This window comes from Pinus tabuliformis, chromosome J (genome assembly GCF_031772625.1).
Source record: "Pinus tabuliformis cultivar Carrire ecotype Pingquan chromosome J, CPIR1, whole genome shotgun sequence".
NCBI lineage: Eukaryota > Viridiplantae > Streptophyta > Pinopsida > Pinales > Pinaceae > Pinus > Pinus tabuliformis.
The window spans coordinates 817684023-817703220 of record NC_142295.1 but is presented as its reverse complement, the minus strand read 5'-3'; the positions used below and the strand labels follow the sequence as shown (position 1 = coordinate 817703220).

Genomic DNA, 19198 nt, shown 5'->3' with positions numbered 1-19198 from the left:
AAAGAGATCACAACAACCAAGATCATAAGACTTAGGATTTTGGTTGTCATCCTCATGATTTGATGAATCGCAGAGAGGGGTAGATGAGAAGAAAGAATGTTCATCCTCTACATTTATGGAAAAGATAGATGAAAAATCACGTGGATGTTCAAAGAATTATTGGTCATGTCTATTTTCAGATGATGGACTGACATCCAGTGTGTCCTGTGAATGATCAACAATGGGTGTGTCCATGGACAAAGATACACATGAAAAATCAAGATGGCAGGATCACCAAGGAGGTTAGGAAAAAATGGAGGAGGTACAGACAGACAGGGATGGTCCTGTGCTGTCAGTGGATGTTTAATCTCCTAGTCATACTCTTCATGAATGACAACGCATGTTGCTTGTGCAACACCAACTCCATTGATAGATCGATCCTCGTTCAAAATAGGTGTAGAGTCCAGAATGGGAGAACAGAAGACAGTGAAATCTTGAGGATGACTAGAATACGAGGACAGAGGTTGAGGTACGAAATACATGTGAAAACCCATGGGATTCCCAACCAAGCTTGATCGAAAATCAGAAGGAGAGATATTGGGAGGGTGTGACAGTTGAACAAATGTGTGTTCATGCTTTCCCACATCACTCCACCATGGTGGAGCTGTTTGATGAGGGGACAAAGGATAGTCACTTGTCACAATGAACGTGTCCATCTATGATTGAACAACTCCATCATCGAAGTATGTTGAGTGGGGTTTGAGATTGAGATTCTTCTAGGGATTGACAGATTGGATAAGTAAATATTCAAATCTATCCATGAGATACTGAAATTTCATTTGACCTTTCAGGGCTTCAAACATGAATAGATTGAAGCACTCCAAAAACACCATAGTTGATTCATGTGGGGCCTTCCGTTGCTTTAACAAATTTTTATCAAGTGTTTCAGGATGAAAACTGTGGAAAACAAATAAAATTAGATTAGTGAACTACTTGAGTGAGTGCACATAGTTATGAGGTAGTGTGCCACACCATTTTGATGGGTGGTCACAAAGTGTGTGTGCGAGCAATGAATAGATCTTTGTTTCATTAAAATCTTCCATGCCCTCCATGAGCACATGGAAGTCATATAAGTGCTCAGGTTAGGCCACTTCGCCTTCAACATCATATGTTATTTCTCACAAGTGATCCCATAACTCCCTCTCAATATGAAAGATATGTCCGTTGGATAGACATTTCAGAGGGAAAAATATAACAAACTCCATGATAGATGTGCAAAGACTCAAAATAGATGATGATGTCTCATCTTGTCATTTGGCCCTCCTTCTAGTGCTAGAAATGTTTATGGTGCTAGACCCACCAACATCTCAATGGATCTCCCTAGTAAGAAGTCCCAATGAGACCTTAGACTGTTTGGTGTAGGAGTCGTAACAGTGGGTCATACGGTAATGCCTTAACCGTGGTTTAGCACAGAGGGAAGTAAGATGTCCCTATTGGTATCAAGGGTGTGACAGTTGCAATAAGTCAAGGAAGGTGCATGAGAGGTTCTAACACACCGAGGGTGAGGTGACAGTGCCCTTTGGAAACCTATAATAGTACACGGCTTAGAAGGGAACACACAAGTGAAGATGCATCATAAATTGGAAAGAAAGTTAGCAAGCAATCCAAAGTGATGGCTGAACCAACAACAATTCCAGAAAGATTCGTACATACTTATACAGAATAGTCCATACATGCATTCATAACCAAACAAATACATATGTCATTTAGAGTAAATAAGATAGCATGAACATTGTATAACATATGCATGAAACATGATGGCTCTGTTATGTTAAGAAGTGCAAGTTCCAGTCATACAATACATTCATGTCCAACCATGAGTTCCGATAGTGGATTATGATAGGCACAACCATATGCTCCTCCACAGGGATATACTAGCTATGCACAGTGGAGAAGCGAAGGAGAATTACAATATTGTCCAAGCTTTATCTAAGATACTCCTATCGAAGCTTAGCTAACCAAAAGCCTCTACAATGAGCTATGAGGGACTATTTATAGAAAAGGGTGGGGTGGCCCTTGATATTCCCCTTTGTGAGAGTTAATCTACCCTCATGACTCTTAATCTACTCTATGACTGTTAAATCCAACTATTGACACTTGAACTTCCACTTGACAAGACATTACATTACAATGCACATGTACCCATGTGAGACAAAATGGCTTGAGCAAGTAGTGCAAGGCATCACTAACACTTCAACCATTGTGGTGAGACCAACTCTTTGCAATGCTGTGATGGTCGAAGGTGGTGAGTTGATGCCAAGCTTGGTTGTCCGTGATGGTGTCCCTATGCTCAATGGTGATATCTCGATGAAGCGAACTCTTGCCTTCATTACATCTGGGTGCATTGATATGGCTCCTTTGTCCAACTCACCTTATAGCATGCACATGGTCTTCTTAGTGCGAACATATTGAAAAAATGTTAATGTATAGTGTCTACGCTACTCTCCAAGGATATGTTGGTGGTTGTGCGCATCGACTTGTCAAAGTACATGTTCAACTCCATTCAAACTTGCTTCTTGTGTTTGCCTCGGTAGTGTGTCGAATGGGTGGGATCACATGTTTGTGCATAATGACATGCATGCTGGTCCATTCCCTTGCATGCGATTAAAAACACTACTCACCTTGTCTGCTCCATGCAAGCTACTGGGATGGATCTATAACTTCTATGGGTGCAATTTCATCCATGAGTGTATGTTGCACCCCCTTTTGTACATGTTCCTATTACAACATATTCTTTCGTCTATGCAGCTCTTGTTCTTCCTTGAGCTATTTATTCAACATAGGCAGCTCCTTCTCTGTTCCATTCTCTACCTTCGTGTGATCTTCATTTTGTGCCACCACCTCATAGCCCGAGTCTCCAAAGTTGCTTTCATCACAAGTGGATCTGCTTGAGCTTGCAACTTTGTGCTGCCTTTGTGTTCTCAACAACCTTCCTCTTATGTCTGTTCCATTCGGTATGCATCCTTCAGCTATTGTTGATGGTGTTTCTTGTTGTGATGCTACTGCCCTCATATATTGATGTCCTTGTCTATGAACTACTTGATGTCTTTGTGGGTAGGCAGGGTCATAGACACTTGATCGACTGCATCCCTAAGTGTGCTCTAAATGGTGTCTTCAACTCTGCTCTCCTAGAAACCATTATACCTGTGGTACTGAGAGGCAGATGAACACGTGTGATACCTAGAGACATGGAAACACTCATGGAAATCAATATGTCAGTCATAAACCAAAACGAAGTTGAGAACTGACTTGCAACATACCTATGTAACTGATCATGAACATTTCGTAATTTCCACCAAGACGTCAGGAGACTGACTACCAAAACTGCACAATGCACGGTTCGGGCTATCAAGAGGGTGACTGACTGTTGCAATTGTACAATGCACAATCTAGCCTCACATGGTGAGGACTGAAATTTCGCATAGTTGTGGCATGCAACCGAAAAATTTGATTGTGGAGTCACAACACTGCCTCCAAGAATTGCACAATGAAAGCCTAGAGGTCAGTGCTTGGCTAGACTTGCACAATTTCTGGAGGGAAGGCGAAGCCTTTACTTTCAAAAATGTGTAGTGCTAGTCGGGTAAGGCACAGTCCAGGCCAAGGCAGCCCAATCTGGCTGACAAGCGACTGAAACATGAGAAGTGTGAATGCATGATGAGATGAGTCCCAACAAGAGTGAATGATAATTCATGCAAACATCAAGTGCGGGATTCGGAAAATAGGAAGGCATGCATGTGTGTGAAGCAAGTCATTGCAACGATGACCGTTTATGGAAAAAAATGTCATGCAAGTGAAAACAGTGAGATGAAAAAAAAAATGAAATGATGCTTATACAAGCTAGCATACATTCAAATGATACTAAACGCTCACTAAAATCAAGCAAACAACACTCACACGAACCCATACACAAAAAGTGATAGAAACGCAATGGAAGACATGAAAAGCGAGCTTACCCCAAAAAAGTTTAGTTGAATGTGTCGTTGACTCCTAGATGCAATGTGGGATGTTAAATATTCAAGGTCAATGTCAGGAATGAGCTCTGTAGCATCTGGTTTCTGCATTTCAATAAGATCGTGGTTGTGACACGCATGCCACAAATCTAGGAAAAGCGACGCTTGGCAGGAGGTTTCTCAAATGATCCTTGCACGTAACCTCCAACTGCCAAAAATAGATCCCTAAATCAAGGGATGCCTTCGCATTTTTCCTTGGGAGATGCAACCTATGTATGAAAATGAGTTTTTCTCGGTCTTGGAGGGAACCGGTCAACCCAACTGCACATGCAACGGTCTACTGAGTTGAGGGGAAAAAATGCACATTTGTACGAGGGAGATGTGCTGGCTATAGAGAGGGATTGTGCAATTTCTAGGAAAAGCAACTGATTGTGCCCAAAATTGCGTAATTTCCAGGCTGAGAAATCCTCCTAGGAGGAATTGTGCAATTTTTCCAGTGAACAATGATAGGAAATTTTGCACAATTCTAGAGCCTGGTAGGTTGTCAGACAGGATTGTGCAATTTCTGGAGGGATGGTTGGTTACCCTCTAGAATTGTGCAATTTCTTGAGGGATCATCTCATCCTGTAGGTTGATTAATTACAATGAAACAACCTATGAGGGGAATGGAACAAGCTCTGATGCCTAGGTTGGAATTCTGCAAGAAAATCACTGAAGCTTGTTATATCCTGACGTGAATCAACACCCAATTGGTTATATATATACCCTCATTGTATGTGCAAAGGACTTGTCACCTTGTCTCCTACTGCAAGGTATTAGAGAGACAAGTTATTTCTTTTGAGGAGAAAGTGGTGGCTCAAGACCTCCACTATTGGAGCTAATGTTGTTCGATGTATACATGTGTCTTGGAAATTTTACTTAATATATGAACCCCGATGGTTAGCATGTTCTTCATACATGTGGTATGAATATTTGTAATATTTTTCTATGAATGCTTGTGATTCATGTTTCTTTTCACCTGTACTAAAGTATTTGAACTATTTTGGTTATTTTAGTGTTTATCATATTAAGAATGTGTTGTAGTGGTTTCATGGCCATCGCACCCTTGTGGACTAGCTTGCTGGATGTTAGGCGGATATCTCTTGTTTGTGTGTGTTTCTACGATAGTGGTACTATTACCTCTCCCCTAGAGGCTCACATTCTCTTTCCCTCCATAGTATAAGAACCTTGACACACCTACAACCATAGACTCACCGAGCACACTTATTTTCTTTTCGAAGGAACACATGTTTTCATCTCTCTTGCCGACAGTTAGAGCCAAGGGAAAGCTTTAAGAATTGAACAACTAGGCTATATTCTAGATGGGTCTTCTATCCCAAATGGTGCGAGGTCTAACTGGGACCACATATTGGGGAGACCCATCAAATTTTGGCAGGTCCAACACTGTCAACATATTACCAATGTTACTTTTACCTTGTTTCTGAAGAAGTTGTGAATTGTTGCATTCTAGTTTTTTAACAATGTCGCAAATAACACATATGCCTTAGCAAGAAGAAAGCATTCACTTCTTCCAACACATATGAATAAATTTTAGTAAAAAACATTTAGTTCTTTTTGCACTTATGAATTTATTTCTTTTTACATAACAATCATATTATTTTGACCTGGATTGATATGTCTTGTACAATTATATTTATTTCTACAATGAATCAAAGTTCCAAAGACATTTCACAAAAACAAACAAACACATCTAGGTTTGTTTACTACATCTGATTCACTAGTTCTTTCCTACATATGTATACATGTATGTCTATGTTTAGTTGTTTCTTTGTTTCTATGTCTTTGTTGCAAGAAATATATGCATATATGTCTTATGTCTATATGTTTCTTCTATGTATATTTGTGTCTTTTTATCATTTTTAAGGAACTTGGATATTTAAATTATCTATAAAAATACACATGCATATTATTAGTCTCATATATCAAATAAATAAAAAGTAGAGAGACACACACACCCACATACACACACAGATATATATGCTAGTATAAACACATACAAACTTTTTTAACCCACCAATAGGTCCCTAGCCCTCCAATATAGGCCTCTGTAAAATAATATCTAATAAAATATACAAATTGACATGTGGATCTTCACTCAAAACCACAATTTGTATCTACCAACTATAAAATATATTAGTAGTCAAATACCTTCCTTGACCATTTGTTACAGTTAAATAAAACATATAGACACATAAAAGAAGGCACATATCAATGTACCAAAAATGAACTCTCCTCTCCTCTATTCATGGTAATGGTTCATTTGAGTGTTTAACACTCCCAATAGCATTGATTCCCATGCATAACATCCTCCACTCCACTCCCCAACCCCAAATACATCTAGCCACCTAAGATCCAATGGGGTCTATCAGAACCATCCACCCTCACAACCATATGGGCCATATCTTGAAGCCCTAGATCAAATATCCTCACTATGGGGATTACCCCATTAACCTTATCCATCCTCCACTAATGGCTATACTCTATTAGTAACTCTTCATATCTCCATTAAATAATAAGTAGTTATTATTGTAATGATTTAGTATATATATTAACTATATTATTTTTATCTATCTTATATTCATAACACCCCGCTTAGTAAAGGTTAGAGGCCATTCACCTCCTTGAGGATGGGGAACATGGATAGGTAATATATATCTAATACCTAAGCTCTATTCATTACTCCAACATAATGTAACTTCCATCAACATTCCTTATATTGATTATCATCTCCATCAATCCCTTTAAACTTGGAAGTTTGTATAGTTCAGATCATAGAATTAGCTTCATATTTTCCTGTCACCCCTCTAACCTATTTCTCCAAACACTTAAGATGCTTCTATTGTTTTGTCACACTATGTTTCATATCATGTTTTTGACATCTAATTTTGATTCATGCATTTAAGATAATTTTCATTTTAAAACTTCATTCATTATCATGTCAAAGAAACCATCCCTGGTTGCTACATTCCTAGTTACCTCCATTTATTTCCTTCTTTCCCTAGGCATAGTTCAAAATTGCTTGATCATAATAATTTGGGGACCCCTCTCCTTGTCTATAATGTATCCATATTCTTTTATTCTTTTTAAAATATTAAAGTACAATAACATCAATAAAGCATCAAAATCCAGTACAGGGGAAGTTACTATCACTACTTTGGTTTCACATTTTCGGTATTATCTATTTACTATGGCATTAATTATTTGTTCGAATAACAACGCAGATACATAGAGGCTGAACAACTTAAGCCAAATAATCACACACAAAAATATTATATTAATGCACCAATGTCTACATTTTGAATACTCTAAGATAGTAAAACAATCAATGGTTGAAAACATCATGATTGCAATCAACATGGCTACTTCAGGCAATATATCAATCTAAAAGGAAAATAGATTAGATCATCTATCGCAACGAATAAGTGGAAAATTCCCCTCCTTGTTTCTTAAAAGGATATGAAATACCAATCAATTTTTAATCCATGACAAGAAGTCAATACAATCAAGGAGAATATGAACCATCACATCACTCCATATCAATAACATAATTACAAATATCAGATTAGATAGTTACAAAAATAAACTTAAGAAAAACAATTGACTTAAAGACACATTATTTGGACTTAATTAGCTTCTAATTTTGCTAACGTAGTTTGAATCTTTGAAAAATTTCCTTCTATAATGATCTTTGTGAAAATTTCAGCAACTCAGTTATCTTCTTGTTACTAGATTTCAAGGGGTAGATTATAGAGGGTCCACTCAACACATACCTTGTTCAATCCTTCACTTATTTCTTTTTATTTCAACAACTAATGACCATAGGTGACATGCAAAGTCCCATGTGACATCAACTTCCAGAGCATTGCAACTTTATTTCAACAACTAATGACCATAGGTGACATGCAAAGTCCCATGTGACATCAACTTCCAGAGTGTTGCAACCTTGCACTTCTTCTAGACCAGCAATTGTTCCCCTATAGCGGCATCAAGGGAGGCTTTATACACAACAAACTTGGGTTGCTTGTTCATTCACTGCCTCGAAGACTGAGATCTCCATCGTGATTCTACCTTACGTCTTGAATTGCTATGCAAATTATGATTGATGGGATGATTTTTGTCTAAAATTACACATTGGGAGATTCTACTCTTACTCCATTTTTCTCTCTGAGAAAGATTGTCACACAGTGTGTTGTCCCTTAGTTGGTGATTTATGATGTTGTTCGGGTTTCATCTTCTTCTTCTTCCTCTGATTCTACTTTAGCTCTTACGTGTTGTGACGTCTGTATTTTATGGTTGACATGGGTTCTCAAGTCACTTCAATATTCCATAAGGACGTATGAGGACTGCATATATGTTCACCTTCCATATTGAGGTTTTACATGCTAATATATTTTTTCAGCATAAACATTTCTATTAATAAAAATAGAAAATTTACTTCAATAAGATAGAACAATTTTCCTACTATACCAGCATATAACAACATTGAGCGATTTATACCAATAGATCTTAATGGGAAGATCTTCTCCATGCCATCATGGAAAGCTCCCATTGTCAATAACAAAAGCTCTTTAACCAACTATGCTAACCCTAATGCTTACAAGACTAAGACATAATAGAAGGTTACCCATCACAATACTACTATAACACAAACCCACTTAACTACATACAATGCAAGCCCACTTAATACGTAATTTATATTACTAGCACAACCACATAACACAAACCCACTTAACTACATACAATGCAAGCCCACTTAATACGTAATTTATATTACTAGCACAACCACATTTACCAACGTGATTGAAAAATGCCGATAAGCATATATGAAACATATATACAACCACATTTTCCAATGTGGTTGATATACGCCGATAAGCTTATATCAACCACATTAATAAGTATTATGGGTATTTAGCATTATTAATAACTATATAAATAACTATATAGGATTATTAATAACTATATAAATATTAACAACGAGATTATTTATATATATTATTGTATAAATATTATATTAATATTATAATAATTGTATAAACTCCTAATATATATTAATTAATAATAAGAATAGCTCATAATAATATTAGATTATCATTATATTATTTAAATAATCTAATAATATAAAATTATAAAAAAAAAAATAACAATTATATTGTATTATTATTATAATAATAATATAATCAATATTATTATAATAAGAACAATAAAAACCAATTATTTATTATTTATGATAATTAATAACTATACAATAGCAACTATATTCTTATATAATTATATATTTATGATTATTATATTAATATTATTATAATAATATAAACTCATAATAATATTAGTATTATTATTTATTTTTATTTTTATTATTATTAATATTAGGCTTTAGTATTTTTAATATTTATCCTAGGGTTTGTATACGTAGGGTTAATTATTGTGAGTATTTAGAATTATTAATAACTATATAGATATTATCAAACAGATTTAGGATAGTTAAAAACTATACAAATAATAGCAACTATATTCTTATATAATTATATATTTATGATTATTATATTAATATTATTATAATAATATAAAATCATAACAATATTACTATTATTAATTATTATTATTATTATTTGTAGGCTTTAGTAATTTTAATATTTATCTTAGGGTTTGTATATATAGGGTTAATTATTATGAGTATTTAGGGTTACTAATAACTATATAAATATTCATAACCAGATTATTTATATATATTACTTTATAAATATTATATTAATATAATAATAATAATAATAACTCCTAATATATATTAATTAATAATAAGAATAGCTCATAATAATATTAGATTATCATTATATTATTTAAATAATTTAATAATATAAAATTATAAAAAAAAATAATAAAAATTATAATAATAACAATAATAATAATATTTGGGCGAGCGGAGCGGGGATGAAGGAACAGGGGAGTCGGCTGCAGTCGGCGGGCTAGGGTTTGCAGGAGAAATTGCGGGGAGGTCTGGAAGAAGCACACGCAGAGGAAACGAGCAGGAGAAGCCGGGGTTGGAGCGAAGGAGATAGCAAGAAACCTTAGCATAGGAGCGGAAGATTGTAATACAGTCCGTGCTGAGCGCAACAATGGAAAATTGACAAGGGAGGGGAGAGATCCCCTCCTATAAGAATATTGTTGCAGGAGAGGCAAGTGGCAGTGGCAACCAGAGTGATGCCAGGGAGAATAATAAAGAAGCACCAGTGATGGGCAATTTGTGGCAAATGAAGACCGGAGGAAAGTGCTTACCAAGGGCTCAGAAAAAACCTAGGTACGTAATACCCAACAACAAGCTGGAGGAATACAACAGCTACATGAAAGATCATGCATTGATTTGCAAGTTCGTAGGGTATTGGCCTACTGAAAAAGAACTACACAGGTGGATTTACCAAAGATGGAGGCCAAAAGGGCACATTGAGCTGAAACTAGGAGCAAAAGGTTTTTTTACAGCCATATTTGTGAATCTGGGGGATAAAGAAAGGGTTTTTGAGGAAGGGCCATATTTTATGAACAATGCGGAACTGTTCGTGAAGTACTGGGAAGAAAGATATAAACCTGATAATGAAAAGATGTTGGAAGCCCCGATCCGGGTTAGACTGTTTGGATTACCAGTGGAATTTTGGGATCCTGAGATTATGGAGGGGATAGGCAACACGATTGGTGCTTTTGTCAAGGTAGTGGAAGCAACGAAAAAAGGCAAGTATACATCATATGCAAGATTATGTGTATACATGAATATAGCCGAACCCCTGCCGGAATACATAGAACTAGAATACCACGATGAAGTATGGCAACAACCGTTAGATTATCAGCATATCCCTTTCAGATGCAGAAGATGCCATGAGTATGGACACATATACAGACAATTCCCATTAAACAAGGAGGAAGAATACATAAGGAAAAAAGAAGAACAACAAAGGGAAGCAGAGAGAACTGAGGAGACAGACAAGGGTTTCCAACAGGTTACCAGAAAGAAGAAAGTTGGTAAAGAAGTTCAAAAAACACAGACACAAGCGAAACCTCTGAACATCGAAAGTTAGAACAAGTTCAAAATCCTCCAGGAAAATAGTGAAGAATGTGAGGACAAATTGGAAGAGGAAGAAGATCCAGAGAATGAACCCATGGAAATAGTCAAGGAAACCAGAGAGAAAGACATAGGAGCAAGACTAATGAATGAAGAGGAAGCTACTGAAAAGATAGAAATACTGACTAACCAAGCCTAAATGGAGACGGAGAGCCAAAAGGAAAACGAGGTAGAGGAAGAAAGAATTATGAGACAACTAATTCAGGAATGGAAAAACTTGGACAAAAGATTCATACCAGACAGTCAAAAACAATTATATAAGAAGGCATTTCAAAAATACAAAGATAAAAAAGGGGAGAATATGGATAAACAGGATACCACATTAGGAGAACAGGAAAGAGGTCAGATGGGAATTGGCGGTGCTAGCAAAAGCAGCAGGAAAAGAGGGAGGAAAATGATGAATGAAACGATCCAAACAGTCGGAGAAATATTGATAAACTCAGGTAAAGTGATACCTCTGTCAGAGGTATTTTTCCACTCCTCCCAAAGTTTAGAATGATTATTATCAGTTGGAATATTAGCGGTCTGAATAGTAAGGGTAAGCAGAGATATATAAAAGAGAAACTTAAAAATGACAGACCAGGTATTATGATCCTCCAAGAGACAAAGGTCACCATGCAGCAGATGGAAGGAATAATCAAAAACAACAAACTCCAATACGAATTCATGGGACAAGATGCAATCGGATCAGCGGGAGGCATTGCAATCTTGTGATACCCAAACGAGATAATTTTTGAGAGCTGGACTAGCATCACCAGAATTCTTACAGGTACAGGAAGAATAGCGGGGACGAAGGAAAGGGTTATTATCTCAGGGGTTTATGGTCCACATACTCCGGGAGACAGAGAAAATTTCATTAAAAATTTGCAAGCAACTCGAAGATTATATCCGGAGACAGCATGGATTGTAGGAGGAGATTTCAACTTAATCCGGTCTCTAGAAGAGAAAAAGGGAGGTATAAGAAAAACAGACCAGTATATGGAAATGTTCAATGACATGATAGATGGTCTGAGGTTGGTAGATTTACCAACTATCAACGGAGTCCATACATGGAATAATAGGAGAGGGGGAAGTAATCAAATAGCATCCAGATTAGATCGGTTCTTAGTATCAGAAACAATTATGACCAGAGATGTATTCATAGAAGCAAAGATCATGCCATCTCTTGGCTCAGATCATTGGCCAATTAGACTCGAAGTGGATATTAAAAATAACCTTGGCAAGAAGACATTCATATTTGAAGCTTTTTGGCTTAGAGACCCGGAATTCATCAAAAAAATGGAAGAATGGTGGATGCAAAGCACAGTACAGGGAAAAGGAAAAATGCATACCTTCCAACTTAAACTTAAAGAGTTAAAAGGAAGGATAAAGAAATGGAACAAGGAAGAATTCGGAAACATCATGGAGGATAAACAGAAGTTGGAAGAAGAAATGGAAGTTCTGCAACAAAGGATAATAACTGAAGGAAGGACAGAGGAAAGTAGCAGAGAAGAAGGGATAATTCTAGGAAAACTAGAGAGGAGAAAGCAGGAAGAAGTTTTATGGAGACAGAAATCTAGAATAAAGTGGCTAAGAGAGGGGGAAAGGATCACTAGATTTTTTCATCAAGCAATGATACAACACAGGCAAAGAAACAGGATACTATCTATCAAGAACGAGAGTGGAGAGAGGATTGTTGAACAGGAAGGAATTGAAAAAGTGCTGATGGAATACCACAAAGGAATATTGACTGAACCCCAGATGGACAGGTCTGAAGCTATAAAGGAAGTTTGCAAGGCCATTCCCCGGATAGTAACTGAAGACCAGAATAGAGCCCTAATGAGAGCAGCTAGTTTGGAAGAGGTGGAGGAAGTGGTGATGAGCATGAAGAAGGGTACAGCGCCAGGACCGGATGGCTTTACGGTTGATTTCTATCAAGCGGGTTGGCACTTTTTGGGAAGGGAGATTCTGGACCTGATAGAAGAATCCTGTATGAATCAAAAGGTATGGCCAGCCATTAACTCTACTTTTTTCACTTTGATTCCAAAAAATGACAATTCAGAGGATGCTAAGGGATTTAGACCCATTGCCCTATGTAATGTTATCTACAAAATAATTGCATCGCTGATGGCCAAAAGACTGAAACCCCTGTTAGATAGATTAATATCCCCTGAACAAACTGGTTTTGTAGAAGGTAGACAAATTCTAGATGGTTTAGTGGTTACTCAAGAAGTAATTCATACACTGAAGGCGAAGAAGCAGAAAGGAATGATGATTAAACTGGACTTGTCGAAAGCTTATGATAGAATCAACTGGCAATACTTGGAAGAAATCTTGGAAAGTTTCGGTTTTGGTACTAGGTGGATAAAGTGGGTTCACAATCTCATATCAACTCCAAATTTTTCAATATTAGTCAATGGAGACCCCTCGAAAACCTTTAAGGCATCTAGAGGAATAAGACAAGGTGATCCCTTATCCCCTTTCTTATTTATACTAGCAGTAGAGGGCCTGGGCAGATATCTTAAAAAAGAAAGAGCAGCAAATAAAATCAAAGGGCTAAGAGTATGGGGTAATGAATTGCCTATAACCCATCAGCAATTCGTTGATGATATCATGTTATTTGGGGAGCCAACTCTAAAAGAAGTGAGAAATCTGAAGAAGGTTTTGGATTTATTTGCGGAAGCATCTGGGTTGGAGATCAATAAGGAAAAGTCATGCACCTTCATATTCAATACCATGGAGTCAGTCAAAATCCACTTGACCAGGATGCTAGGATTTAAGCAAGGAGAACTCCCAACTAAATACTTGGGAAACTTACTGGATTTCAATTCTAAAAGACAGAAAAATTGGCAAGGAGTCTTAGAGAAATTAAAAAACAGAGTGGCTAACTGGGCCTTCAGAACTTTAAATATTGCTGGAAGGATTATATTAGTGAAATCAGTGTTGCAAGCAATCCCCGTATATCCGCTATCGATTATGGCTATACCACAAGGAGTCTGCACCAAGATCAGAGAAATTCTGAGGAAATTCATTTGGGGAGGATCGACTCAACAGAAGAAGTGGGCCTTAGTATCATGGAAACACCTGACGAAACGAAAGGAGGAAGGAGGCTTCGGTCTGCGCGATCCTGATAAACTCAACAAGGTGCTCGGTGCAAAACTTCGGTGGCGATGGCTAACAGGGGGCAATGACCTGTGGAAAGCACTATGGAGACACAAGTACAATATGCCAGACACTACTGAGGGTATTTACCGGTTGCAGGAAACCCCGAAAGGCTCGGCAATCTGGGATCTAGCTCGACAAAACCGTGATATAGTAGAAAAGAATGCTTTCTGGGAAATTCGAGGAGGAGGAGAAGCCAAATTCTGGGACGAGAAATGGCAACAAAGAGGGAAAATGAGCAGAATTCAAAAAATCCAAAACATACAGGAAAAAATAGGGGATAACCGTAGATATGTCAAAGATTACTGGAAAGAAGATGAATTGGAAGGAATTTGGAGGAAATGGATAAGACCAGAGGAATGGGGAATCGAGATAGATCAAGAACAACAGGAAGCATTCATGGAAGAGGTGGATTCCAGGAAAATAAAAGCTAGAATGGGTAGGGATATCCTCAGATGGGGGAATTCAATGAAAGGATCCTTCACAGTCAAGGAGGCATACTATCTGGCAGACCAACAGGGGACCAACGAAGAAAACCAAGACTGGAAGGTCATCTGGGGCAACAAATGGTGGCCGAAAATTACTTTATTGGCATGGCTAGTAGCTAAGGGCAAGATCCTGATGTGGGACAAACTCCAAAAGAAAGGTTTCAGTGGGCCTTCAAAATGTTACCTGTGCAATAGTGAAGCTGAAACACAAGATCATCTTTTAATCAAGTGTGTATATGCCAGGAAGCTATGGATTGAAACGGGAAAACTATTCCAGAAACTTGAGAGGCCCCCGAGAGACATAAATGAAGTGATTTTTCATTGGCAGAAGGAAAAATTCCAATGTAAAGTAGTCTGAAAGGCCTGGGATCTCATTGCGGGTTTTGTGATTTGGATGTTATGGAAAGAAAGGAACCGCAGAGTATTCCAAGACAAATCTAAAAATTCGGAAACAATATGGAACAGAGTAGTGAACTTAACTAGAGAATCAATTCTGGTGGAAAAATGGGATGCGGATGATTGGAAAGTAGATCAGAGTGAGGAGCAAATTTTAAAGAAACTAAATTTGAAATATGAAATGGTGCATACCAAAAAAATTGGCAGAAATAGTACGAGACCTCAAAGCTCTGACAATTTTGCATATCCCAGAGATAATTTTATGAAGTTAAACTTTGACGGGGCATCGAAGGGGAACCCAGGTAATGCCGGATTCGGAGGTATCTTCCGCGATAGCCAGAGAAACACCAGATGGATCTATGCAGAGTGGGGCGGGGAGATGACAAATAATGAGGCCGAATTATGGGCGATTCACCAAGGCTTGAGAATCGCGATTAGAAATGGCTATAGAAACCTGGAGATAGAAGGAGACTCTCAGATAGCAATTGAAATCCTAAAGAAACTTAACAACGGGAAGAACTCGGAGCAGATCACCAATAGTTGGAGAACGGCAGGGATTGTTCAAGAAATGGCGGACCTACTAAAAGGGATTGATTATAAAATCTTTAACCATGTGAAAAGGAATGGAAACCGTGTAGCAGATTTCCTTGCGAATTGGGGTTGCAAGGGTCGAAAAAGAAAAATAGACAATCAGTGGAGAATGTTGCGACCCAACAGAGAATGGGAGGAACTGGCCAGTATCATTAATTATGACCATGAACAAGCAACAAATGAGAATCATGGGCAAGCAGCAAATGAGAATCATAACATCTGTGCGATGGACAGGTGAGATGGATCAGCAATCCCAGAAATTTAATGAGTGTCAGTCAAGGAGTGGGAATGGTATGATGGGCAGGAAAGCTACAGTACAGCAGAAGTGTGCGACGACAGGTAAGAAACAACCACCCCACAACAAGATAATAAACGCAAGTGATCGGAGAGGAGGAAAAAACGGTATGTCAGAGTCCATAAATGGAAATGAGGGAAGAAAGATAATTGATAGGAAAGGCAGCGGGCAAAGTAACAGGTGGCAGCGGAAGGCCAAGCTGACAGGTAGGCGGATTAGAGCAAGGAAGATTATAAACGGGCGGCAGCGAAAGGATCGACAATGAGGAAACTGTTTAGGAACTCAGAGAGTGAGGAGAGGAAAGGTGGTGGAGAGCTGGCACAGAGAGAAGTTGCGCCGAAACCTCACTGAGGACGCTATGGAAACCAGGAAGAGAGCAAGGGCAGTAGAGGAACTGGAAGCCACGGAGCACAGAGACAGGGACAGAAAGGGCAAGGCGGTAGCGAAGGAAGAGACTGTAGAGGAGATATATGAAATATATGACGACTCTGAGGATGAGGAGGACCTGCAAGATCAAGGCAGGCAAGGTAAGGAACGAGGCGGAAATGTAGGAGGCTGGGATACCCAGCAAACCAGTGACGAGCAGCTAGGACAGCGGGAGGGAAAGGTAAGGCAGCGCGGCAGACAGAGGGGAAGAAGAGGTGTGGGTATCGGGCTGGAACTGGGTAGCAGGAGAGGCAAAGGACCGAGCAGATACAAAGGAGAAAGGGGAGGAAGACAGGGGCAGAGAGGGAGACCTGGTAAAAAGACAAGTCGGTCATTGGATAAGAAAATTCAACAAGCAGAAAAGGCGTACAATCAGAACACGAACCCAAGAATCAGGAGAATTATCCAGAATATGGAAGAAGATGCGCTTCAGGCTCAGTCTGACTCAGAGATGGAAGATTGGGAGTTTTTACTCCACGACCCTGGCAACACTAGAGGTAGAATGTCTCTATTTAAGCAGTCCTTGCATATCTACTGGGTGATGAAGAGATTGTTGGCTAAAGCTTTGGAACAAGTTGCAACAGAGATGGCAGAACCGGCGCAAGGTGTCCCCAACCTAAGGAGGGAGATGAGGATTATTCAGATTACATTGGAGATGCAAGAAAAGAAGCTTGAGGAGATTCAGCAAATGATAAGGGAAGGACAACAGAATGTAAACAAGGAGACAAACCAGCGACCAAAGGCAGAAGCTGATTGAATATAGATATGTATTAATTTTGATGAAGCTGCATAGTATAGATAATTTTAGTTTGCTTCAAGTATTAAAAGAGGAAAATCGATACATGCATATAAGTAGAATTAGAAATCTGCAAGACTGTTTAGTTTATTTAGCATGGATAATCAGACTTTGGAACTTCTATTTTTGGTCGGCTATTAAGAACTTTAGGTGGCTGAAATACTCGGTTTCCCCAAGAGGGCGAGTTGAAGTCTACCATATAAATACTGTTATTTTTTATTTAAATTAATAGAAAAAGAAGAGCAACACCGCAGCTTACAAAAAAAAACAATAATAATAATATTTGATTATAATATTATAATAATATTATATTATTATTATATTATTATAATAATATACAAATATACAAATATATTTATTATAATAATAATAATAATAATATAATCAATATTATTATTGAATGTCGCATCGTAATCATCCAAAGGGATGAATGAAACTTGCCCAAAAGAAAGAGCAATATGCGATTTGGTAGTTGGACCTCAAACATTATCAAATGTAGCCGATAATCTTATCGGGTCCATATGGTAATCAGGGATCAGTGCATTCAAGTGGAAGGGTTCTGGCTGAAGGAAGTGTCGATAGCCGATGACCTGATACTCCGATGGCCGATATGCGATATATCGATACGCCTATAGCGATCGTTGATCGAGGATCAGAGGTTTTGGAGGTCGGAGCACTGCAGAAAAGTAACAAAGGTGTGGGCCCGACGATTCATAGATTCAGGTTCATAATATTTAAGATCTGGCTTTGTGTTTTGACAGAGTTTTCCTTTGAATTTCCCGTATTTCTGTGTATTTTCGATATTTTGTTGTCCTGGAGGGTTTTTAAAGGAAAACCAAAAGATTAATGCTCCCGATAGTGTAAAAGGCTCTGACAGGGTTATATGGGTGCGTTTGTGAAGTCTGACAGTTAATCGCATATCGGGTGTGGAGGAGGTGTGTATTATTGTGAACCACGGAGGAGTCGATACCCGATTGCGATAAAGGTGGAACCTCAAAAGATGTGCAGAGGTCGTATAAAGCAAAAAGGCATGTTTTGTGGCATTTCCTTTGTAAAAGGTTTTATAAGGAAAATAGTGTCGATAGAAGATTTTATGCGATAAATATATATTAACCAAGCCTAAAGAAAGGAAAGGTTATATATATGTGGGTAAAGAGATAATGAAGGTTATGAGGAGGTTTAAAGTCTCGATAGGAGGTTTAATCAAGGTGATTGAGTTCCGATATAAAGAAACTAATGAATAGGGCCTTAACCATTCATGGTTGAAGATTTGACTAATTAGAGAGTTAAATTTCTACAAAAAAAAGGTGTCCATGTATTTTACATGCATACTATAGATATAAGCGGGGGTAACCCTACCATCAAAACCCCAAGGGATTATGAACCAAAGAAAATAATGTTAAACCCAAGGGACTAATATTATAAACCCAACATTAGTAAACCCTAATATAAAGATTAGAAAGACAAAAATAAACATGGTTTATTTTCATGGTGACAGAATCCTTGTCAGAATGTCACATTCAACCATGGTTGGCCATGGTTGCCTATGATTGACAATGGTTGACTATGATTGATATTATAAACCTAAGCGAATAATAAACCCAAGGCATTTTTATTATAAACCCCAAGGAATAATAAAACTAAGGTATTAATATGAAAACCCCAAGGGATTATGACCCCAAGGGAATAATATTAAACCCGTGGGACTAATATTATAAACCCAACAATGTTAAACCCAAATATAAACACTACAAAGACTAAAATAAACATGGTTTATTGTCATGGTGAGTCAATCTTTGTCAAAATAAGACATTCAACCAAGGGACCAATATTATAAAACCAACATTGGTAAACCCAAATATAAATACTACAAATACTAAAATAAACATGGATTATTTTGACGCT

The 19198-nt window shown here is 37.8% G+C and overlaps 1 protein-coding gene across 1 annotated transcript; it reads left to right on the top strand.

The window, feature by feature from the left end:
• The first annotated feature begins 10282 nt into the window (after positions 1–10282).
• On the top strand, positions 10283–11116 carry LOC149229205 (uncharacterized). The gene has a single exon (XM_089380977.1). The coding sequence runs from the start codon at positions 10283–10285 to the stop codon at positions 11114–11116; it is 834 nt and encodes a 277-aa protein (XP_089237103.1).
• Positions 11117–19198: the final 8082 nt, after the last annotated feature.

Bases quoted from the DNA above. Each gene is read 5' to 3' on its own strand.
- LOC149229205 (XM_089380977.1), top strand. From the start codon at position 10,283: ATGGGCAATTTGTGGCAAATGAAGACCGGAGGAAAGTGCTTACCAAGG.